General features: G+C 35.0%; 1 protein-coding gene and 1 long non-coding RNA gene across 3 annotated transcripts; one reads left to right on the forward strand and one right to left on the reverse strand.

Annotated features, from left to right (window-relative positions):
• Positions 1 to 305: 305 nt before the first annotated feature.
• LOC140797618 (uncharacterized) lies at positions 306 to 3,055 on the reverse strand. The gene is made up of 3 exons (XR_012110691.1): positions 2,660 to 3,055; positions 2,396 to 2,474; positions 306 to 689 (listed from the first exon to the last, which is right to left on the reverse strand). It is a non-coding gene; the product is annotated as an uncharacterized lncRNA (long non-coding RNA).
• LOC140797617 (E3 ubiquitin-protein ligase HOS1) lies at positions 2,660 to 24,679 on the forward strand. Of its 2 annotated transcripts, XM_073151212.1 has the most exons (10): positions 2,660 to 2,801; positions 3,613 to 4,000; positions 4,110 to 4,244; positions 4,342 to 4,517; positions 12,603 to 13,013; positions 13,094 to 13,252; positions 18,811 to 19,323; positions 19,563 to 19,694; positions 23,343 to 24,031; positions 24,226 to 24,679. In XM_073151212.1, the coding sequence occupies exons 1-10, from the start codon at positions 2,799 to 2,801 to the stop codon at positions 24,389 to 24,391; spliced, it is 2,772 nt and encodes a 923-aa protein (XP_073007313.1). In that variant the 5' UTR covers positions 2,660 to 2,798; the 3' UTR covers positions 24,392 to 24,679. The 2 variants fall into 2 exon arrangements, with proteins under 2 accessions (XP_073007313.1, XP_073007314.1); XM_073151213.1 differs by lacking the exons at positions 2,660 to 2,801; positions 3,613 to 4,000 and having other exon boundaries at positions 4,337 to 4,517.
• Positions 24,680 to 25,239: the final 560 nt, after the last annotated feature.

Consider the following 25,239-nt stretch of genomic DNA (forward strand, 5'->3'; position numbering starts at 1 on the left):
GTGTCAGTATGACAAACAAGGACTGCATACCTCGTTGTATCTCAAGAATAGAGGACGGTACTCTTTCAATTGTTGGTGCCTTCTGTAAAGCATCCCCATGAGTTTTTGAATCTGTGCTACTCTCTTTTCTAAACCTACTTGTTTTAAAACAAGAGTTCGTAAAAACTATGTAATCAGGAAAGTTCATCCTTCTCTAAATCCTATACTAGCCGATATCGATTGACGTAAAAAAGATTCAGATAAACATACTTCCTGATAGGAAATACTGAGCTAATACTTACAGGCTATAGTAATTAAGACGGATGTACTAAATAAGTATATAAAACAAGTGAATCATACTGCATTTACTCCTAAGTAACAATTTCTAGAGAAATATACTAGATAAAAAGGCTTAGCTAGAGTTTATCTATCAAAGAACTTAAATGAGCTAGAAGGCTTCCTTAAAGCGCCTGGGGAAACATTTATTTCAGAAAATGGGTTTGGAGCAGTATGGGCTATCTTTTGCCTCTGAATAAATGTTAAATTCTGTTTCACCTATTCTTAGTGGATGCTGGAGTAGGGATGTTCACTGCAGCCTGCAGGTACTGCTTTGAAATTTATAGCTTCTGAGCCTCCTTTCTACTGTTGCTTTCATCAGTTAGATTCAATATCTTGCCAACACTATCTTGGAGAATTCTCTGCTTCTCGACCTGTAAATTCAAATGGCAATATGACATATTTCTAGAGATGCAATAATATGCGCCCATTAGCTTATCTAAGGGTGTATCTCAGTTCAAATGATTTATGATCTTGCTTGTCTAAGAAAGTACTCAAGAATATATGGTAAGCCCCGAGTTAGTAGTTTAGAACATGATATGATTTATTAAACTGGATAGCCCATGGCATATTTAATAAATAGTCAGAATCAAATTGGTTGGAATGAAGTTGTCTTAGGATCTTAAAAGGTGGTAAAAGGTGGAGGCATAACCAAAGTGAAGAGACAGTAATATACTAGAGAATTAAGGAGGATACTTTTATCACAAGAAGAATGCGAGAACCCAGGCAAAGGAAAACTAGGTCTCTTGTAAAGAAGGGATACCTAATAGTTTGTACCTATTTTTGTGGTAATGAATACTTTTTATAAGAAAAAAAATCACAAAAAAAAGAAAAAAAAAAACGAGAACCCAGGCAAAGGACAACTAGGTATCATATAGATAAGTTACCATGTCTCACCTCATGCAGCAAGACCTGCTTCATGGCTAAAAAGAGCCCAGAATGTTCAAATTGATAGTTTTGTTATTATCATGTGAGCCTGTCAAAATGTGTATACTATTAATTGAAGACAAAACAGATGGACCGTGGAATAACCATAAAGTTGGCAAAGTCGTTGATTGGGGGATCAAGAGAAAGTGGAGGAGCATCAGGAGATGCGAGGTATCTTTGCATTCTCTCTGGAGGCTCAATTTTTGAAATTTTATATGTTATACAATAGGAAACCCTACTTCATATGGCGTCCAATTTGTCTAACTTCATATACAGCAAAAAAGTAATATCCCACACAAGCAACATAAGATTTATGACTTAATACTAAAAGGAATAATATCAAAACAAACTAGTATTTTCAGCTAGTGCGGAAAGGGCAGTTGTAAATCCTTCCTTTTTGAGACACGAGCTTGCCACGAGCGAATTTCAGAGTTGAGAAACAAGTCCATAAATATTAGAGAAGCAAGAAGAAACAATACTCCAAATGAACAACAGAGATTAATGAAAAATAAAGGACACTAAGAATAGACCGGTCCGAAATTCTGAAGCTGGCATGTTTACAACATGACTGATCTTTGGCTGTCGTACATTATCTTTGACAAATTATTATTATGCTAAGTTATCTGTCAGATGTATGAAACCAATCCCAACTCTAGCTACTACTCCAATATGCTCTCCTATAGGCTGGATCAAGGTTAATTGTAATGGCTTTTCTATGAATCGATTCAAATTGGGAGGGGCAAAACTAATAACATTACTATCATTGCAAGTTATAGATGTGACTCTTACAAATTAAACCTTAATTGTTGAAGCAATTGCTATAAGGGAGGCACTGCATAGCTTACAACAGATGAATTGCACAAACTTGTGGCTTGAAACAGATTCAATCATATGCTTGTCAATATTTTGCGAGATGAGAAAAAGCTATTGTTAACTCTATTATTAATAATACAAAAAAATTAATATATAATTATTAAAATTATAAAGTTAGTCGTATTTATCGGGGAGCTAATCGTACGTACTAATTGACTTACTAATAATGATAGGAGGTTAGGCTTTAGGTGTGTACTTGGGACGGGTACTATATTTGTTCTTATGTTTTCAAATTTGAATAGACTCGAGTTAAGGTTGCACTGCTTACCAATCAGCTTACCTAGACTCGAGCTGACCACGAGCACAAATCGGCTCCAGCAGGGAAGAAACCTTTTTCACGCTCATGTCACGTCGAGGCACTGCACAAGAAAAAACTGCAAAATCTTAGCTCGAATTAAAATTATTTTTATTCAAGGTTATTCTATGTTTAGCTAGAAATTAATTTCAATTCAATCTTCATCTGAGCTCGGAGTCTCGGCTCGACTTCTACTAAGCGGTGTCATTGAAACTTTTCAAAACACCAAAACACCGCTCAGGCACTCACCAAATATCTAACCTAAATCCCAATTCAACGATTCCCTTGTTCTTCTCGACCGTGCGCGTCGCTCTCCTGTTGGCGGCGGCGGTCTCTCTCCTCTCGACGGTGGGCTCTTATCTCGGCGGTGCTGGTGTCTCGCTTCTTGATGGTTAGTGGTCTCCCTCCTGCCGTTCTCCTTCTCATCCACCGTCTCCTCTACACACACCCCTCCCATTTCTTTCTATCTCCCGCTGCCTTGTACCTTCTTACTGTTGTTCTCTCCCTCTCTCTCTGGCAGACCCACACCTCCTATCTTGTCACGTTCTCTCTTTCTCTCTCCTGCCGGTCTCCACCACCTCCTCCTCTCTCTACCTGTCTCCCTCTCTCTGGCTCTACCATTCTCCACCACTTCCAACCACTGCGCGATGAATCACATAGATAATGTTAATTAATGTGATTATGTGAAAATAGTGTAATATACTCTGATTTGATTATTTGAATTTAGTGTAATAGTGTGTGAATTGATGTGGATGTGTAATAGTGCGAGTTAGTGTAATTTGATGGTGATAATGTTATTTGTTTACTGCATTTACACATATTAGTGTATTACTAATACAATCTTGCATATGTATATATGGCATCATATATTATATTTTTAACATTAAAATTCTAGACTGCATGCACAAATACGAGCTATGTAGTGGGGTGACTCCCCGCATATTGTGGGCGCTTTTCAAAACTTTGCTTTCACTGTTGTTTCATCTTTTCTGAAATGATATATAGAATATAGTTATATTTATTGTAACTTATTTGTGGTAAATTCATTATTTTGCTAGTGGATATATTTTGATATTGTAAATTTTTTGTTTATGCTTTAACAGTTTGAATTATCAGGAATTCCAACCATATGCTTCTCTAATTGTCTAAATATTTAAGATACATTCTAAACATGCTTGGCTTAATAGTGCTTCTAATATTAGGATGCGTTGGAGCACTTGGCATCTATAGATTTAATTGAACTATGCAATGAAGCCAAAATTGAGCGCTGCCGGGCAACTAGAGATCTGAGTAGCTGTGGACGTTATGTGCAACATGTGCTCACCTCCTGTGGGCATGCCTCTTTATGCGCAGAATGCTGTCAGAGATGTGATGTATGCCCAATTTGTAGAACATCCATACCTACAGTTGGAAGTAGAGTGCGACTTCGTCTCTACTATAAATGTATAGATGCTGGTCTTATATCTAAAAACCAAGATGATATGTTTCAAGAAAAGGACAGCAGGAATCATGTCATGACTGATATTCAACGTCTATATTCTCTGTTTGATGTTGCACTGGAGAATAATCTTGTCTCTCTGATTTGCCACTGTATCCTTTACCATTAAGGGAAATAATGTTGCAGATACTCAGTAACTCCGCTTATGTACATTCTTTTTTCTTCTATAAGTTCTTTAGTTTTACCTTGACAAAATGCAAGATGTTACAGATATTTGTATGGATGAGAATGCGGTGTCAAGTGATCCTGTTCTTGCTTTTCTTCTAGATGAAGTAGTCATCAAAGACTGGTGCAAGCGAACGCTTGAGAACCTAATTTCTGGTCTTCATGACTTGTGTATCCTAAAGTGGTTTATAAAAATTCTTAGCCTGAGGAAAGCATTGTATGTTCTCTCTTTTAACTCTTAATGGAATAAGCCTTGACAACAGTACAGATGGAGTTGGAGTCCAAGAAATGAAATCCAAGTTGGATTTATTTCAAAAGTTTGCCATGCAATTAACTGGCATTTCTAGTGTTCTTGAAATTATGGTTCTGTCATTTAAGGAAACTGTTGCCGCTCAAGTTCATGACTTGCATCAGCTTTTAGAGAGTACAATGAAGGCAAAGCAGGTATAGTTCTGCAGACTAGCTAACTACTATAACATTGCTTGAAAAATATCTTTTTCCTGTTCATTATTTTTTATATTTAGGGACATGCTTCCTTCACTACATATGCACAAGCTGATGAAGGAAAAATATTGCACAACTGGGAATTATATTTTCATCTTTATTGGTCAACTTCATTATGACTATTATGATTAGATCCTTCATATACATAACTTTCTCAAGATTAGCTTCTGCTCATCAATTTTGGTAGTATGTATAGAGGAGTATATGCGAGTGAATCTTCTATTTTATTCTCATACATTAAATGTCCCTTACGATCTTACCTTACTATTTTATGACAATGTTTAAAGTACTTATATTCAGCAATATGTGAGGGCATCTAGCTTCTTCTTCTTGTTAACTTCTATCCCAATTAAATCTGGCCATAATTGTCCAAAAGCACATGAAGATCTGAATGGAGATCAAAGTCTGACCTAGTGTAAGGTAGATTACTTCAGTGAGAGTCCATTGTCTTGGTAGTTGGGACCAATTCTAGAGTCACATTTGCTTAAGGAAATCAACAAAATGCCAGGGTAAAGAAGAGAGCCACCCAACTGTTGGGGAGATGATAACCCTCTACTTGAAGGTGGGAGAGTATTTGGATGAAGAGTTTAGGAGAGAAATGAAGAGAAGAGAAGAGAAGAGAAAAGGATAGAAGAGAAGAATAGAAATAAGCTCTATTTCATCTTGCTTGGATGTAATGGAGAGGAGAATAAGTTTACTCTTTTTGGTTTAAGGAAAAAAAGATCATAAAAGAACATGTTTACCATTATACCCTTTATCTAATAGATAAACCAGCACAAGTTATAATATCCACAAGATTATTCCTTTAAATAAATAAAGTAACATAAATAAGTTACAATATCCATAAGCTATAATATCTGACACAAACTATAATATCTAATATTTAACTATTCTCCTTTAAATTTGTTAATAAAATCTCAAAAGATTAAGTAAATAGTATAATAGAATAGGGCATATTTGGAATGTTAAAATAGAAATAGTCTGCGCTTCCTTTTCTCTCCACTTTTGCACTGTTTGGATGGAAAAATAGGGGAGAAGAGGAGAATAGAAGAGAAGAGAAGAGAAAGAAGAAAAAAATAACTTTATCTTGTCTTGTTTGGATCAAGGTTCCAAACCTCGGTATCGGAATCAGCTATTCGGAAAAATGATACTTAGCAGTCGTATAGGTCGTATCGGCTATATTGGCTGCCCGTATCGGGTCGGACTATTTTTTAATCATATAAATTCTAAATATTATTTAAAAATTTGGGAAAATTTCTAAATATTTAGAAAAATGATAAGAAAATAATAATTACTGGAGTCTAAAAAATAAAATTTATATTAACTTATTCAAAACTTTAATAAATACCGAGTTGACTTCCTTCTCTTTTTCCTTCTCTCTTTTCCTCCCTTTCTTTGTCGAGACAAATTTATTTTTTTTTAATTTTTTCTTTCTTCTCTCTACTTTCTTTTTTATCGTCACAAGGCAAATTTTATTATTTTTATTTCTTCTCTTCCTCCTCTTTCTCTCTCAATCTCTCTCTTCCTCCCTCTCTCTTATTGTCGCAAGGTAAATTTTTTTCTTTGATTTTTTTATTTCTTCTCTCTCTTCCTTCTCTTTCCTTATCAATCTCTTCCTCCCTTTCTCTCACTCTCCACTTTATCTCTCATTTCTCTATCTCACTCTCTGTTACTGCAGATTGAAAGAGAGCGAGAGATAGACAGACAAAGAAAGAGATCGGAGAAAAAAAAGAGAGGAAAAAGAAGAGAGAGGGAGAGAGTAGAGAGAAATGAGAGAGAGGGGGCATCGGTGAGAGAAGAAATGAAAAAAACTTAGAAAGAGAAGAGATAGGGTGAGAGAAGAGAGTTGATCTCGACCTAATATGGATCGTGTATTGACCGATTCAGTCGATACCTGGCCAATCCCGATTTGTTTTGGTCGATCCCACTCGGGATTGGCCGAAATTTGGAACCATGGTTTATATGTAATAGAAAGAAGAGAAGAGAAAGTTTACTTTGTTTGGTTTAAGGAGAGAAAATAATATGTTTACTATTATACCATTCATTTATTATTTAATCATTAAAATAAATCAACACAAGCTATAATATCCATAAGATTACACTTTAAAATAAATAAAAGTAATATTAGAAATTGTTGTTTAATAATTTAAACTATGCATCATTTGTTGTAAGAATTCATTTCATTCCTCAATTGGATATCCAAAAATTGCTCGAACTCATGCATGATTTTCTATAAGAAATGTGAAAGCCCGGAGATGGATGTGATGATCGACTCCAATGTTAATCAACTCATTGAAAACCTCTTCTGTATAAACACGTGGTCACCATTTTTCTACAATAGCAATTCCTTCTCTGATTGCCGAAGCAATATCATGAATTGCTTTGTTTATAACTTCATATCTTTCACTTCATCATCTCTTTGAGCATTTTTTTTCTTGCTCTTTGAAGATGATCTAGCTTGAGAAGATCCTTGTACATTCAATTCAGGATCATTTATTGTAAAGGAGAATCATCAGTCATATTACTATAAGGTTTCAATGTTACTTCATTCTCCCTTACCATCTAACCAATACTATCAATATCAACATATTCAAAGCCTTCAAATTGAGTTCATCGTCGTGCCTTCTCCTTTGCAGTTTCAGCATCTGAATCTATAGTCCTATTTTTTCCAAATAACTGCAACAATATATCATAATGATTTTTTAGCTTCAGTATCCATTTTTTTAGCTGCTGGATTTGCCTATAAGAAAGAAAGAAAAAAAATTACAATCGGTGTGAGTTCTTACATTTAAAAAAAGAATTTATGCTATATTTATATAGTTCCTCAATTAGTGCTTTCCAAACTTTAGGCTCTGCATCTTATGGATTCCTTGCATGCACTCTTGCAATTTTTGTTGTTGATGTTTGTAAGATACATGCAATTTCTTGCTCTTCTATAATATACATTAATAAAATTCAGCATTGATAATAAATAAGAAGATATAATAGAGATTTTATTAGGCATATGAAATGCTAACAATAATTTAAAATTATAAAATCAACTTCTAAATAGAAAGTACTAAAAAAGATAAAATCTAATCTAGTAAGTAGTTTATATATAAGCTGCCACATGTTGCAGCTACACTGTCTCTAATAATTTTTCCTTGTCTTGCATCATCATCGTTAATGGCTCAACCCCATGAATAATTTCTTGATCCACTTCAACAATAAAATCTTTATCTGGATTCGTGTTTTGAAAATTGATTTTGGCGGCCGCTATGACCGAGCAACACTCTAGTCGCCCCATTATGTGGCTTGGCCTTTGCGGCGAGCCGCCATTGCAGGCCGCTTAGGTGCTAAAAAGCGCTAGACGGGTCGGGTGGCTTGATAATGAGGGTTGATGCTTTGGCCTGCCGGCTATTAAAGTAGGTTGGAAGCGGGTCGGATGCATATCGGGTCTAATAATTAACCACTATCCCACTACATATAAAAAACGAAACCCTTTCGTTGCTCACTCTCTTTATCGCCCCTCTCTCATGTGGTGGCTAGTGGAGACAGCATGCGGTGGTGTCAAGCGAAGGATCAAAGGCATTGAGCGGCGGGGACAAGCAAACGACGGTGGCAATCGGACAATGATTTTGTGCCTCATCTTCGGCTCTTACTCCTCTTCTTTTTTCTTCTTTTTTTCTTTCTCTTGAACATTGGAAACCACTAACTTTTTTTTTGTCTTTTTTCTCTGTGCATTGATCGGTGGGAAAGAGTGTTACGGTCACTCTCGCTCTCGAGGGAAGATGATTGTCTATAGATTTGTTAATCTAGACAGAACTAAACATGAAACTTGCGAAGACAATAGGGATTGATCCAATTGTTGGAACGATATGAAATTCAGATATGTTGTTCCTCTGGAAGTTAGGAATGCAATTAGAATCTCTTCGATCGGGCTAGTAAATCACAAGTTATGAAGGAAACATAACCAAAAGTCAGGAGATGGCGGGGTGTGGATTATTTGGTTAGATTTATGAGAGATGATGATGGCTATAATGGATGAATTAGTATCTTGAACAAGATGATGTGGAAAAAGGGAGCTTCCAAGTATGGCTAGTCGCTGGAGAGAGGAGGAAGAAACAACGGATGATTAACCTTGGCCATAGACGAGAGCTCGGGTTGGATACAGAGGGGGAGGAAGGAGGAGGGAGAAGTTGGCTCAAGCCTAAATGCAAAACAAGTTCCAATAATCAATAATTCTAAGTTGGCTGCTTTTCTACATATTTGAAGGTTAGCTAATCATTCAAAAACCCTAAACAAATCTTATTACGATGACTACTTATTTGTCATGTGTTCGAATGCCCAAAAACACGGCTCTGGATGTGCAAATGCGAATTAGACGTTCGAACGACAAAAAATTGTGCTATGTATGTGCGAATGCAAATCATGCGTTCGAATGCTCTCCACTTGCGTTCAAACGCATCTGCCATAAGTTATCTTATTTTTCTAAAACATAAACAGAAAATGATACAATTTGAAGCGGTTTGATCATGTCTAATATGTATTTAAATCAAGAACTGCAACAAAAAGGCCACATGCTCTCATGTTAGCATTGGAAACCACCAACTATTAATGAATATTATTTTAGATCGTGGTAATTTATTATTAAAATGTTAATAAAATATGTATACATACTTGTGAATTATAAATTTGTAACCTATTATTTTATGCTTGTGATTTGCACTATTAAAATTTTATAAATGCTATATTAGTATATATATCATACATAATTATTTTTTATTTTTATATATTAAAATTGCTAAACCGCCTTGGTGTTTGCCTAGGCACTAAGTGATGGGCTGATTGCTCGCAACCTGCGGCTGCCTCTCAATACCATGATCGATATCAATACCCGTTAAGTATACAATATAAGGTTCCATTATGCTAGATATTGCAAGGAAACGTTTTTTAAATACTCCAAATATTTTCTCAATTATATTATGTAATGAAGAATGACGAATGTTGAATAATTCCTTGGGATTTTGAGGTGCACTTTTCGAGTATTTTTAAATGATATCTTACACCTCTGTATGGTGTGATAATTCCACTTTGTAAACTAGATAATATTTATCTATAGAAGAAAGAATTGTTAATTTTAAGCCTAATATTACCTTGAGGTATTATTAATTTATTTTCTCTGACTAATGCATCATTTATTATTCTTGAACTAGATGCAAACCCTTTCGACCCTGACAATATGTTTGTGAACTTCATATCAAATGAACATGTAGCTAAAATATTTTTGGTTTGGATAACCTTTTCTACCATGAAACACTTGATGCTTCATGTCTTAATACCTTTACACGACAATGTGTTCCATCAAGTGCCCCAATACAATTTTGACATTAATATATTGATGCATTAGTAAGATAGGATAACGAAAAACAGAAATTTGACAAAAAAATCATACCTTAAAGTAAGGGTAGAATCTTGTGTTATTTAAAATCTATGGTGCCATTTCAGAACCATTAAGTTGTTTAAGAAATTTGTCCTTTAGAGATATTAGTGCTCTTAACACTTAGTGGAAATGACGATCTACAGTCTCTCCACAACGTCAAAAGCAAAAAATGAGATTGTTTGATTTATCACATTATGTGATAAAATTTGAAGAAATATTGCAACTTTCTCTTCTACCTTTGACTTTTCTGAATTTTGAATGCTGCCACATGTTCTAAGAATATTATGGAGATGTTAAAATGCTTCGAGCCCCATGCATAAAACTTCACAACTTCTCTCATTAGTACTTAGTTGGTTTATTGGTTCTTCTTCAAGGGTGGCAAAAGTTGACCCAACCCGATAACTTGACCTGGTAACTCGGCTTTTAAATGGATTTGAGTTTAGTCTAATCGGATTTGGGTCATAGACGGGTCAATATGTCTAACTCGATTATTAAACGGAGATTAACTTTATGACTCTTCAACCCATTTTATGAAATGATAACCCTTTTTTAACCCGATTAACCTATTGTTTAATATGAAAATAATCTGTTTATAACTCAAATAAATTTGATTTATAATCTGAATAACTTATAAAAATTTGAATATCCTGTGCCACCTAATAACTCGGGTTATGTTCGTGTTTAAAAATTATGACCTATTTAATAAACGGATCGTGTTAGTATTTGCATTATCATGAACCAACCCAAACTTGACTTGACCCGAACCTGGCTAACACAACCTGATTGCCACCCATAGTTCTTCTCAAACAAATTTTCCATTATTAGTACGTTGTTTAGTAAGCATATGTTAGATGCTTTGAATTAGAGTTCCATTGACGCACATTCCTAAAATATGCTATATAATAGATCACTTGAATAATTGACATTTGTCGCTTTCAATCCTATTAAGCTAATCAATATCTTGATTTTCTTGGCTTTCCTTCTACAACATATAAATTAGTATTAATTAATAGGATTTTTATGATGTCTAATTTATATACTTATATCCATACAATATAATTAATCTTGACAAATTCCACCGTCCAATCTAAGAAAAAAAAAATTTCTTTTGAACACAAAAGCAAAGTTGCAAGCAAATGAATAAGCTCCTTAAATAAATAAAATAATACTTTAACTTTTAATATTGTAATTACTTTTAGAATTTTCAAACCCACACGAGAATAAGAACCTCCTATGGGAGTGAGAGCCGTTGTGGAAGAAAATGGTTTTTATTTATGTTCCTGAAAAAATAAATTGTGGGATAATAGGCCTTGGATTATGTGCATGGCAAAGAGAGTATGCACACTATTATGGTATCGTAATTAATTTGTTTGAACATAATCTAATCTAATCTAATTAGATTTGTCATGACTTATGTTTATCATTTTTAAAATTTGTTAATGGAATCCTAAAATATCAATTAAATAGTATAATAGAATAAGAGCATATTTGGAATATTAAAATATAAAAATAGTTCGTTTATTCTTTTCTCTCCTCGTCTCTCCACTTTTGGAGTGAAAAGAAAGTGACCGTAGAGGCTATTTTTTCTCTCCTAAAAATTAAATCTAAACAGGAGAGAAATATTCTCTCCTGACTTTCTGTCTCCTATTCTCTCCATCAAATAGAGTGGGAGAGAAATTAGATTCTTTTTTCCTCTCCCTTTCTCTTCATTTCTTCACATCTCTCCTAAAAATTTCAATCCAAACAAGAAAATTATTCTCTTCCGACTTTTTTTTACTCTTCTCTCTTATTTTTTTTCCTATTTTCTCCATCCAAACAAGGTGTAGAAAAGAAAGAACGAAAGAGGAAGAAGGGTAGAAGAAGACAGAAAAATGGTTTCATCTCACTGAGAGTTACAGCTTATTATACTATATTTCACATCTGACCATTGTATCTTGAGGAATAAAACATAGATCAGCCTTTCCGATCACAGACGTAACAAGTAAGAATAATTCAGCTAAATAACAGATCAATAGTGTAGCAAGGGAATCCACATGAGCTGATGAAGCACAATCTCTAGTTTATGTTAACAGGTGTGATGTTTAAATAATCCTTGCACCTTAGAAAGTTGTATATATATTCTTATGTTATTCTTGAATGGGAAACATGACCAATAAAGTATCTAAGTGTATTTAACTAGCCTTCAACACTAATGTGCTTGAGGTTAAATCTAATCAGAGTTTTAATTTGAAAATGTGCTAATTCTCCATGAGTTATTAAAAAATGGATAATAAGATGGCAGCAATTAAAATCTTTGTATGAGTCATCATCAAAACTTATTTCTTCACAAAATTAAATAGTGGGTGAAATAAAATAGACTGAAATGGGGTATTTTTGGATGAAAACTATCTGCCTGCTTTTACTATTTAAGAAAAAAAAGCCCCTTTCCTTGATAAATAACTTGGACTTGGAATTTGCAGCAATGCCTTGCGCCGCCTTGAGGCAGAAACTAATGTAGTGCTACTTTTATTTCTGGAAGTTTTTGAGGAGTTTTAGAACTTGGAAACTTTTAAGAGTTCTGATATTGTCTCATGAAGTCTTCTGCATTTCAATTTGTTTTCCAGCATTTGGAAGTTATGATTTGGTGTATTCGCCATCAGTTTCTGGAGGGTGTTCAGTCACGCTTTCCTAATGTTGCATCATGGAAATTGCATGTACTTGAAAGAAAGTTAGAAGCAGTTAGGCGAGCATGGCCTGACTATTCAAATAATACGAGAGATTCTTTTGTTCCCAATGGCACCATACTTTTCATTGAGCAGGCATTGGCAAATCTTAGAATAGAGCAGAGTTACATCAAGGAAAGAGTAGATGATGTTGATATCTCGTCTTTACAAGATGAAAATTCACCATCACTCTTCTTGTCCAAGATAGATGCGGCCAACAGAAATGGATATCCTTTTAAAAGTTTGCGAACCGCTGCTGATGTACTATTTTTACATGGAATATCTGATACGGTGGTTGCTAAACAAGCAATAGTATCCTTCAACATTATTATCTTGAACAGATTTTGTTGCCTGTGGAATCTTCTCCAAGTTTTTCCCTAATTTGCTTGCAGTTATTATACTATCTGTTTGATCGACATTGGAGTAAGCCTGATGTGGAATGGCAATATCTAATCCATGATTTTTCTGCAACCTTTGGAATAACTAGGCATTCAGTACTTGAATCTTTAGTTTTCTTTCTACTGGATGATCATACATTTGAGGCTCTACAGGTAATATTTACTTGCTTTTGTTTTCCTTCTGTTTCTTTGATTTGTGGACATGATGCAATTATGCATGATATTATTCGTATAAGCAACATTTATACCAGTAGATATATATTAAGAGCGTTCTAAAACATTAGAGTAAGAACTAATGAACAATTATAGAAGTATTATGATTTTGTTCTACAGTGTTTTCTCTCGCAGATTCCCTCTTTGCTTGGAATCTTACTGTCTATGTATTGTTCATTGCTGGTTTATGTCCTTGTTAGTCTGCCTGCTAGTTTAATTGGTTAGAGATTTATTAATAAATTTTTTCTTGTTTATTTTGATTACTCCATGTTAAGAAAGAAACCTGACAATTGACCTAGAAACATTTAAATGAAAAACTCAACTTTGTCAAACCTGATAGAACAAAAACATGACTCATTCATTGAAAATACTCTTCTAACTTTTAAGCACTATGTTCTTGTGGTAGGTGCCTGAACTATGTTGTAGTGATGAAAGAGCAAAGAATATAGTCCTTTTTCTTGAATCCCGATGATTGAAATACCCATACTCTTGGGATGTTGTTGCGGGGGGGGGATTGATGTTGCTTATTTTAACTTTACTCTCCCTCTCTCTCACCCTCACACACACACACTCCTCTTTTTCTCACACTTTTTCAACACTTCATCGAGCTCATATGGCTACCGTATCGACTTCACACTCTAGTGAACTTGGGTGAGCAATTTTTCTCTTTTTTTTCATTTCTCCCTCTCCCATTATTTAACTCCCCCTTTCTCTCTCTCCCCCGCTTATTGTTACAGAACAATAATGAAGAGGGACATATTTCTATTCATCTCATTTCTGCAGTAGTAATTTACAAGCATAAAGATATTCAACTTAGAATTTATCATGGATTTTGGTAAGTTAGTATCTTTTTTAGATTTTAGACTTTATATATGAATAATTTTTATTTTTTTATATAATTTTTAGAATAGTCTGATACCACATCGACCTATGGAGGCAATTGATACTATCGATATGTATTGTTTCTTGGGGCGGTTAATTTCAATCTCGATTTCGATATTTAAAACCTTGGCTTTTAATGCCTCGAAAAATACCATGCGTTAGTTCTCTTAATAGATAGTTATAACACTATCTCTTCGTTTTTTTTGCAAAAGTATCTTTTATGTTTGTCTGTGCCATCTTTTTCTGCTCTTTAATTGTAACTTCTGATTCAATAGATGTGTATTTGTCTAAAGGACCGTTACTTATTTTTTTACTTCCAACATCCAAATTTTTTAGATTTTCCCTTTCTCCAAATACGTGGTGTTAGTATCATTTTTATTTAGAAGATATCCATATTACCACTTTGGATCATTAGAGCCAACATGCACAAAAAATTCAGATATGTTGACCTAGCCACAAACCCTATTTGAAAGAAATTAATGGCCATATACGACTATCTATAAATGAAATTGGTTAAAAAAATAAATATTATTGATAATTCACATTTCAAATTTAAAAATAGTAACTAATTACTGTTTTACTTCCTGCAATAAAAAGAATAATCAGTAACTAACTACTGATTACTTCCTCTAATTAATTCCAATATTTTGAAAAGTGGCTACAGGTGGTGGACGGTCACCCCACCGCCTAGTGTCTAGGCGTATGACAAGGTGGTCTAGCATTTTTAATATATAAAAAATTAAAAATAATATGTATGATATAATATATATTAATATAAACTTGATTAGTCTACTTCACATTTTTCAAATTAAATTGTACTATTAGATTCACACTATTCAGCATTAGGCAGCATCCTATTACGATGGCAAATTCAGTAATTAGAGAAGAATATGAGGGCATTTTCTCCAACAGCAAGATAGAAATGGCCATCAATCACTCATTTCACTCAATATTATCTTTCTCCTTAGCTTAGCCGAAGATATTGATCTGACCGGGAGCTCAAACTTGAGAGAGAGAGTGAGAGAATAAAGAGAGAATAGAGAGACACTTGCCGACCAAACCAACTCCCGTGCGTCGCTCTCCTCAACCTTGCCCTTGTCTGCTGCTCTTCTTGGCCCAGTCCTCGTGCGCCACTCACCATCATGTGACATAAGCCGTCATGCGCCGGTCATCGTCATGTGATGCTCACTGACATACGCCGCTCAGTGCCCGTCGCTTGCTGTCCACCATTGAGAGAGGAAGAGCTTGAGAGAGAAGGGATGGAGAGAGATTAGGGATTTAGGGCTTGTTGGAGATCAAATGGAGAAGAAAGGTATTCTTTTGTTAACTTAACTAGTTCTGCTCAATCTATTCTCTCCACCCGACCCGCAAAGCCTGACAAGTCGGCTTGCCAAGTGAAATCGGCCTGCCAAGGAATAGTAAACGCCTAGTATGGGCGCATACTAGGTTAGTGGGGTGGCCGGTGTGCCGCCCCGCCAAGGTGGCAGTCAAAATTGCTTTTCAAAACCCTGATTGATTCAGTAATTCACATTTAAAAAACTAATAACTAATTAACTATATAGAATTTAGAAGACAGTAATTCAATAACTAATTACTAATTTAAAAATAAAAAAAAATTAAAAATAGTAATAAGTAATCGGTAACTAATTACTTATTACTTCCTACAATTTATTACTTTATTCACATTTAAATCGGCAAACAAATTTAACAAATAACAATCCAATCAACAAATTAAAAAACTAATTCAGTAATTCTTCACTATTAATCAAACATATCAATATATTTTCCTTTACAAAAACATTTAATATATTAAAAAATTTAACAATCAACCAATGTTTTGAAAAGCATTTTTGGCGGCTGTGCTGGCAAGCGAGCCTTAAATTCATAGTTTTTCTCCATCCCTCCTCTCTCAAGCTCTTTCTCTCTCAAGCTCTTTCTCTCTCAACGGTGGATGGCAAGTGGCGGGCAACGAGCAGCGTATGTCGGCGAGCATTACATGACGGTGACTGGCACTTTGATGACGTGCGTCTCATGATGGTGAGCGACGAACAAAGGCTGGACTAAGGGGAGCAACACATGAGGGCAGGGCTGAGGAGAGTGACACATAGGGTTGGCTGAATGGTGAGTCTCTCTCTATTATCTAATTTTCTCTCAACCTTGGCCCCTTGGTCTGATCTCCAATTTCTTCAACTAGTCTGAGAGAGAAATGATGTTGAGTGAGAGTGACTGATGGCAGAGTAGGGGCCTAGTTATCCTTTCTATCTTGCTGCTGGAGAAAAGGCTCTCATCTTCTTCTCTAATTACTGAGCTTGTCGATGCTGCCCAAATATATTTGTTGTATAAGTTTTGAATTCTAATAGTATAATTTAATTTGATTAATGTGAATTAGTCTAATAAAATTTACATATAATATATATATAATTATATATAATTATTTTTAATATTTTATATATTAAATATGCTAGATCGTGTTGCCATTTGTCTTGGTGCTCGCCTTCTGCCTAGGCACTAGGCGGTGAGGTGACTGGGCCCACCGCAGCCGCCTTTTAAAGCATTGCAATCAACAGGAAAATAAATTAGCAATCAATGTTCAACAGGTTAAGAAAAAAGTTTAAAATATAATTCAACATATTAACTGATTATTGATAAACAATGAAAACATAATCAATAATTACTTCAGTTAATTTATCTAATTGTAGCGTAACATTTAAGTAATAAGTATTAACAGATTGAGACAAAATTGAAAATAAGAAAAAAAGTTCAGTGCGAGAGAATAAGAGAGAAAAATCTAACTTTAGTGGTTGCAGCCTTACAAGTCTTTAAAACTTTAAAAAATAACACACAATACAACATCTTTTAATAGTTGTAGGCTTATAAGCCTTAAGCCCACAATTATGCAGACTTTAGTTTTGTAAGCACCAAACATTTTGATTTATTTCAAAAAACAAAAATTTAATAAAAATATTTTGGTACTAACATACTTCAAAGTTAAAGAGTCAAAGCATATTTTGATCAATTAACATTAATATATAATCAATTTTCCTCCAAAAGCAGCACTAATTTTACTTTTTCATAGTTTACAACCAAACACCCAATATTCTTAAACTAGTTTAAGATATGGATCCCGATTTTAGTCAAACTCGAGACACATTTGTTGAAATGGATAGGGATCGGTCATAGCCAATCCCGATCCTTATTCGAAACCACTATAGTGACTAGTTTCGGTTTGGGATTAGCTAGTTTTGACCTTATCGGATTAAGCTGATCAGAATGAGTATTTTAAAGATTAAATAGATCCGACTTGGGGAATGTTAGTTATTGATGTCCTAAATTGACTTCTTTAATGTTTTCAGCTTTTAGTCTCTATATCTCACTCTCTCTTCCCACCTTATACCCAAGTCAACTCGAGTACTCCGCAGTCTAGTGAACTCGGATAATTTTTTTCCATTTCTCTTATCTCTCATTCTCACCCATTTTTCAACTCACCTTTCTTACTATTGTAGAACAATAGTAAATAGAAATAGATCTCTCTTCATTTCGCTTCTACAGTAGTAATTTACAAGCATAGTAATTTATCAAATCTAGCTCAAATATTATCATAGTTTTTAGTGAGTATTTTTTTAGTTTTTATATTTTTATATAATATTTAGAATTTTATATAATTAAAAAATAGTTTGATTCGATAAGAGCGGCTGATAGGACCAATAGATATCGTTTTCTCGAGCAGCTGATTTTGATCCAGTGGCATAGATAAACTATGAGATTGTGGTAAGGAGAGAAAAATTATATACCGGTGAACTGTGACAAAGAGATCTATACCCTAGTTTGCCACATAACCATTGTTTCTCTTATGAAAAAATTTAGCTTCGACAAACTTTGACGATCCGGTATATAATTTTTTAATTTATTTCTTTATTTCTCTGGATAAACTACTAGAGAGTGAAGATGCAATCGAGTCCTCCATTTGGATATAATGTGACATATGGGCGAACTATCTGGAGGCAATGCAATTAATGCCCCTATATGTTAGAGGCAAAATCTTTATAAGAGAACACAAGTGCGTAATGGACTTCAATATATTGAACCAAGAATTACATGACACGTATTTGAAGAAGCGTCTTGTATGATACTAGAAGAAAATGAGTCCATGCTGAAAGGCCAAAAAAATCATTATTCATAAAATTACAGTCAATTCAAGTACATTCCTCTCAACCATTCAACACAATTATAACAAGCTGTACTAGACTTAATATGAAATAGTAGGCACCTACGAATTATGATAAATTAGAACCCATCATCTCATTGCAAACTTTGGTCAGTCTCTTTGAGATTGGATCAGGTTATTTTTCGTCAATTGTAATGGGCCTGTTTGGTGCAATATTTTATATATCCACATCAATTATTGTAAATCCATCATTTTGGTTCAGGAAATACCAAAATAATTTCTGGCTGCCTTGTAGTTCAAATTTTTGCCTGATAATCTTGCCCTTATAGAGTATGTTGTTGTGGATGTATAGGCAATACTATTGTGAGATTTCAGGATCTTTGTTTTAATGTCCAATGATGTATAGGTCCTATAGGATTAACCTACATATTTTGGTTATTTTATATGGCAGGAAGCCAGCCGTCTTCTTCCAGAGATTGCTGGCCCAGAAACACATCCAAAGATAGCACAAGTTTTATTGGAACGTCAGTGCCCTGATGTGGCACTGACTGTTCTGCGGTGCACCGGGCGAGATGACTTCTTCTCTAGTGCAAATATTAGGCATGATGATTCACAGTTTCCTTCTCTTGGTGAGGCAGTTACTGCTGTGCGTGTCAGAATAGAGTGTGGGCTTTTAACAGAAGCATTTATATATCATAGGATATACTGCTCCAGAGTTAAAGAAGAGAAATCAAAGCATGTAGCACTGACCAACATAGAAAAATCAGATTCTTGGATATATCATGTTGAAGTCTTGGTGACTGAAATATGTTACCTCTGTATGCGGAGAAACCTCGTAGATAGAATGATTGAGTTGCCTTGGAACTCTGATGAAGAGAAGTACCTCCACAAGTGTCTTTTTGACCATGCACAGCAAAGCCCGTCAACAATATATGGTAGTCTTCTTGTGGTGTTCTATCTCCAGGTAATTTGAAGGTTTTCACATTTGCAATTCTTCATGATTTCTCTAGGCATTTGCCTCTTTGGAACACTTTAATGTATAAACCTGGAAATTTAAATAATAGTTCTTATTCTGTTTCTTTTTAACGGTAACCTTGGATTCATGACTCTAATCTGATACACATAAATTGTATGTTTGTTCTTTACTGGCTTCTTTTATAAGGAAACTTAATGATATCATATGTTTGCTTCATTCCATGTCAGCGTTATCGATATTCAGAAGCATATCGAGTTGATCATACACTTCAGAACTCAGAGTCAAGTACCTTGGAAATTGCTAGTGAGGATATTGCTTCCAGGATAAGATTGATAGCCCAATGGAGGCAAGGCTTGGTTGTAAGTTAATCAATGCCTTCTGCACATTCTTTGAAACTGTTTGTACATTGAATACAGAATACTTATCTGGTTGTCTTAATATAGGTTTTATACCTTATGCTACTTGTGCTAAAGCATATTTGAAGCAATATTTATTTCATTTAAGCTTAGTTTGGAAATTGATAATATCCGCTTTTGTTATTTGTCAGCTTGATATCCAGTTATTGGTAGCATATAACTAAGACGTGAAATAACTCATACATGTACCATTGTCACCCTCAACTGAATCAGCAGAAGTGATGGCAATGCTGCAGCAACTTTAACAAGGTTGTGAAGAACCTTTCCTAGGAGGCTAGGATGAAGACAAGCAACATTGCAATGCATCCATCGAGAGTCCATTTTGGCTAATATGTGAATTGCAAATACTAATCAGTTTTTATATCTAACCAATCGGTGTTGGCTCATATCAGATAGAAGTCCTCATACTTAATTAATACAGTGGTTTTTAGGAGATATTGTGGTCTACGTGGAAAAGATTGAGTGGATGTTCTCTCCTACTACAATATTATGCATCACCATACTCAAGTAAGCTTATACATCACCATACTCAAGGAAGCTTGGATTCCTCCCTGAGCGACAATGCCAAGTTTCTTATATTCTTCTTCTTCTTCATTTCCGTCATTTTCTTCTTTTTCTTCTTCCCCCTCCTCTTCTACCTATCCTTGCTTTGGTCGAGTGTTCGTCAGAGAAGATGGAGCGACTTGATCAAGTGGTGACGATGATGGGAAAGATGGAAAAGAATGAGAGGACGAAGAAGACATGAATAATTTTGGTATTTTATAAATTATTTAGTATATTATAATAGAATATTCTTTTGTTGGTACTGTTTAAGTTAACGTAGTTAAATAAAATTATAGAAAAAAAGGAGGAGTTAAGTTATAAAGTCATCAAAGACGGGGTGTGAATTACAATAAGTAAAATATAAGGTAGATTGTAAAATTCTCTAAAATAAAATGCGATGTTTATTAAATGATTTTAAAAAGTAGATCTACCAAAGTGAAGTAGAAAAAGAGAAGTATCAACTACAGCATCAAAGAGAAAAGGAAAGGAAACACAGAGGAGAACAAAAGAAGGAAAAGAGAGGAGAACAAAAGAAGGAAAAGAGAGAAGAATTAGAAGAAAACGAACAAGAACAAGAAAAAGATGGCTTTGAGAAAGAACACCTTTGGATTTATTTGGGTTGCCACAGTAGGAGTCATGCAGTCCAAGAAGCACTGTAGATTGCAGTGCAGAGTTATCTCTAATTCCTTCTAGTACTCTCACTATCGCACTCCCCCCTTCAAAGATTCTAATATTCCCATCAAATACTCTATCACTATCATCTTCCCCACCATCTAAACCATTGTAAAAAAACACTAAAGATCCAATCTAAAGATTTGGGTATAAAAAAGTAATCTTTTAGGAGAAAGGAAGAAGAATAGGGTTCAGAGATTAGAGAGGGAGGATGTTGGCAAGGGCAACTCCAACTACCTCCCTCCCATGGCTGAGTTGGGCTCAAATTCGATGAAGTTGGGGTAGATCCATTGCTGCTGGAGAAGGAAGAAAAGGAGTTGGGGGCAATTGAAGGAACTTATAAAGAAAATTAAAATGTATTTTATTAGTTAAGCCACTAACTCTCCTGCCGTTATAAGTAAAGGGGGAATTTAGTCATTTCACCGATTTTGTTTACAACATCAAGAGGGTGAGATGCTTTCAATAGTTTAGGGGGTAGAAAAGGGTAATAGTCCAAGAGGTGAAAAGAGAATTATCCCGTATTTATTTAAGACCAATAAGCTTTGCATACCCTATACATTTGTATGTGATTTTTTAGTTTGGGAGATTCATGTTAGTAGCCTTTGGACTGAATAAAACTATTGAAGAAGTGAAATGCCAATTTTATTGGCCGAGTTTCAAACGTGATGTAGCCAAGATAATTAGTTGATGTCGTGTTTGTCAATTGGTCAAATATCATAAACAAAACACTGGCCTATACACTCCACTTCCTATACCAGATCACCTGTGGTAAGATGTGACTATGGATTTTGTATTTGGTTTACCACATACTTTTTGCAAGCACGACTCTATCTTTGTGGTTGTAGACCGTTTTTCGAAATGGTTCATTTCATTTTGGGTGCTAAAGTCTTTGATGCTTCAAACATTGCGAAACTCTATTTTGACCATCTAATAAAAAAACTATATGGTTTACCTAAACTTATTGTGTTTGATTGGGATGTTTGATTTATAAGTTATTTTCTGAAAAATTGTGGCATATGGTAGGCACAAAACTGAAACTTTTGATAGCTTATCATCCTCAAATGACGGTCAGATTGAGATTGTCAACTGTAGCCTAGGAAATCTTTTATGCTGTCTTGTAGGTCATCATAATAAATTTGGGATTCCATTCTTCCTATAGCGCAATTTACATATAACAACTCCAATAATAGGTCTATAGGCATGAGTCAATTTGAGATTGTCCATGGGTATAAAGCTCGTAAACCTTTAGACCTTATGATATCATTGCAAGCCTGTAGTGCTAGACATATTTAGATTTTGAAATGTGTTAGGACCTAATACTTATGTTATACATATTCTCTCTGATTATGGTATTAGTTCCACTTTTAATATCGAAGATTTAAAAGCCTATAAACCTCTTGTAACTATCCCCAATTATCTTTATGATACAACTACTTTCACCCCTCCAAATATACATGCTTTAGACCTTGTCGCTTGTCCTTCAGCCACACAAAGAAAAAATAGATACTATTTTGGATGAATAGGTAATATCTAACACTAATGGACCTGGTCCGATGCAGAGATTGCTCAGAGTCTGATAGCACGAGGATCACGCGTGAGGAGGCTAGGAGTTTTACCAGAGCCGTCCTTAGCCCCACTCGATAGAGTCGAGTTTCTCCCACCCCGGGAGAGTCGGTACATATACCACATTCAAACATCACACAGACGCAGGAGGGTAGCTCATCTAGTAAGGCTTTGGTTGGAAGGTGTGAGGGAAAGATTTTTACATGAGGATATTTTAGTCTTTTGTTTGTTAGGTTTTTAATCTTTTCTCCTTTTCAGGGTTTGCCTATATAAATACTTATTATGTTATAATTTGAATTTTAATGAATATTTTGAGATTTTGAGATTAACTATTTTTCTTTCTCTTTTGTTGGATTCCAACAGCCATTAGTGGATTATGTAGATTTGTCTTCTTCTTGGTTGATATGGACCAGCCAGCTTTCTTGACATCCTTGAATAGATTTATTATAGATTATCTTAGTATCCTAGACATCCTAAGCATAAAGCTTCTGATCTTTATAGCCAATCATATTGTGATCTGGAGATATGAATTATGAATTGTAAAATCCCTCCAAAGATTAATGCAACACATCATTTTGATTAATGCAACAAATCGTTCTGCTATTGTGATATCTTAATGGGGATAGTTCTTGTATCTTTAGTTAACCAATTAAAAATTAATCTTCTGTCTGAATGGATGAGTACAACTCTATGAACAGATGCACAAGACACTCTTTTCCAAGGAAATTATGTAGTTTTAGGAGTAAGCAAATTCATTGGAGCTTATATCAAAATGTTCCCAGTTTCTTACGGTTTATACTATTTCATTGACAGGTTAAATGCCTCCAGTTGCTGCCTGAGGTGCAACAGCAGAAAGTGATTTCGGCAAATGAGAGAGAGGATGGCCAATTTCCTCTCCATGATGTTCCTGGACCTCTTGCATCTGATCTTTCAAATGAATCACCAAGTCCTGCCTTATTTTCTTCCATGACTTCTTTGGTAGGTCGGCAGGAAAAGCTTTCTTCTCATTCAAAAATGATTAATGATCAGACAGTCTTTTATAGTCCCAGCAGTAATGCTGGTTCAGAATTTGGCAGCAAGGGTCCTGCAATTCTCCAACACGGACTTCTTGCTACCCTAGAAAGTCCTATTTCCAGGATGAACTCAGTAGTTCCAGATGGAACATCTAATGACCAGAATGGAGAGGTTTCAAAGTTGAAGAATATTTTTAATGTCAAAGGCCTGCGAAAGCAGGCTGATTTGAAACAAAGACTTCCTTCTCAGTGTGCACCTTTCAAGGAACTAAACACCAGCTCCTTGAGATTGACACAGGAGGATACCAGGCTTCAAGGTGAAAAGGAATATGTCAGGATGAACCTGTTTGACTTAAGTGTTCATGCAGAGAATTCACATCCATTTATGCCTAGAGTCACTTCAGGTGGTGGAAACAAGGGTTGGAGTACATCTCACAATGATGGTACTATCAAGCAGTTAATTGATGAGACTAATGTAAACTTTCGGAGGTAATCTTTATTTCTTCAAACGAGATTAGGACAATTTGTTATATGTAGATGCGTAAAGGTTTGATGGGTTATTTGCTTTTTGTTTACTTAAAAACAAGGATGAGAGCTAAATATTATCTCACCTTATTATTGCTGTAACTGAGATAAGAAAACTGTCCGGAGAAATTTAACCCTAATCTTCTTTTTCCATGTAGCTTTGAAAATAGAGATTCTCCTATTAAACATCAAAGCATGAAAGGTGGATTAAGGTGGAGATCAGATGAGTCTAGTGAGGATGAAGAAGACTACAAGTTTGACTACCAGAAGGAAGATGGGGTTCAGTTTGGTAGCAGAAGACGAGCTAGATTTTCCCGAAGATGACACTAAATCACGATAATATTCTTTGGTCATCAAGGATATTAATCTTAGACGAGTTGGTTTTTATTTTTAAATTGTCAAGAGAGGATGATCTTAGTTCCTTGGTGAAGCATCTGTCCTGTTCTTCCTTTTTCTCTTTCTTTCCTGCTTTTTATGAGCAAAGCCAGTTCCTGTATGAATGTTATTAACTCAAATGGTGAACGAGCATCTGGGATGTGTAAATTTTGTTTAAGTGGAGGTGATGTTCCAGACATGCTGTATACATAGGCTAAATGGTTTTTCGTGTGTGAATGGTTTGTGATCCAAATTCACTGTTATTCATAGGATTCGGGTTTAAGGTTAATGGTGGGCTTTATACGGGCCTTAGGAAAGATCAACTGGACTTCCTCACCTCGGGCGTGAATCTTGTTTGATAACTGATAATGGACATCTTTATTCCACTAGCCCTGGCATTGTGCATTAATTCGTGGAGATTTCTGTGCATGACCTAGTCATAGATTGATTGATTTCTTCCAGCAGGATTTTCTAAAGTAACATGATATTAGTGAAGGCTAATGCTGTTTCTCAGAATGCATCAGTTAAAGAGTATAAACCTTAATCTATATTAGAATCATTAAATACGTAATTGTTGGTGCGCACTTGACAATCCATGTGAACTGATCGCCCGAAAGATATCTCGATCCGATCTTAGATAATGAAAAGATTTCTCAATCGGATCTTAGACAACCATCGTAGTCAAAATGATCTAATGGCTATGACAAAAATCTTAAGTTCAATTTCCCCATCAATATTAGGGGTATTTTTATTGAATTTTGTGCTGGAACATTATAAACTCATAATTTATGTCATTA

The sequence above is a fragment of the Typha latifolia genome, chromosome 11 (genome assembly GCF_019914945.1).
Source record: "Typha latifolia isolate L0001 chromosome 11, TyphaL0001v2, whole genome shotgun sequence".
NCBI classification, from domain to species: Eukaryota; Viridiplantae; Streptophyta; class Magnoliopsida; order Poales; family Typhaceae; genus Typha; species Typha latifolia.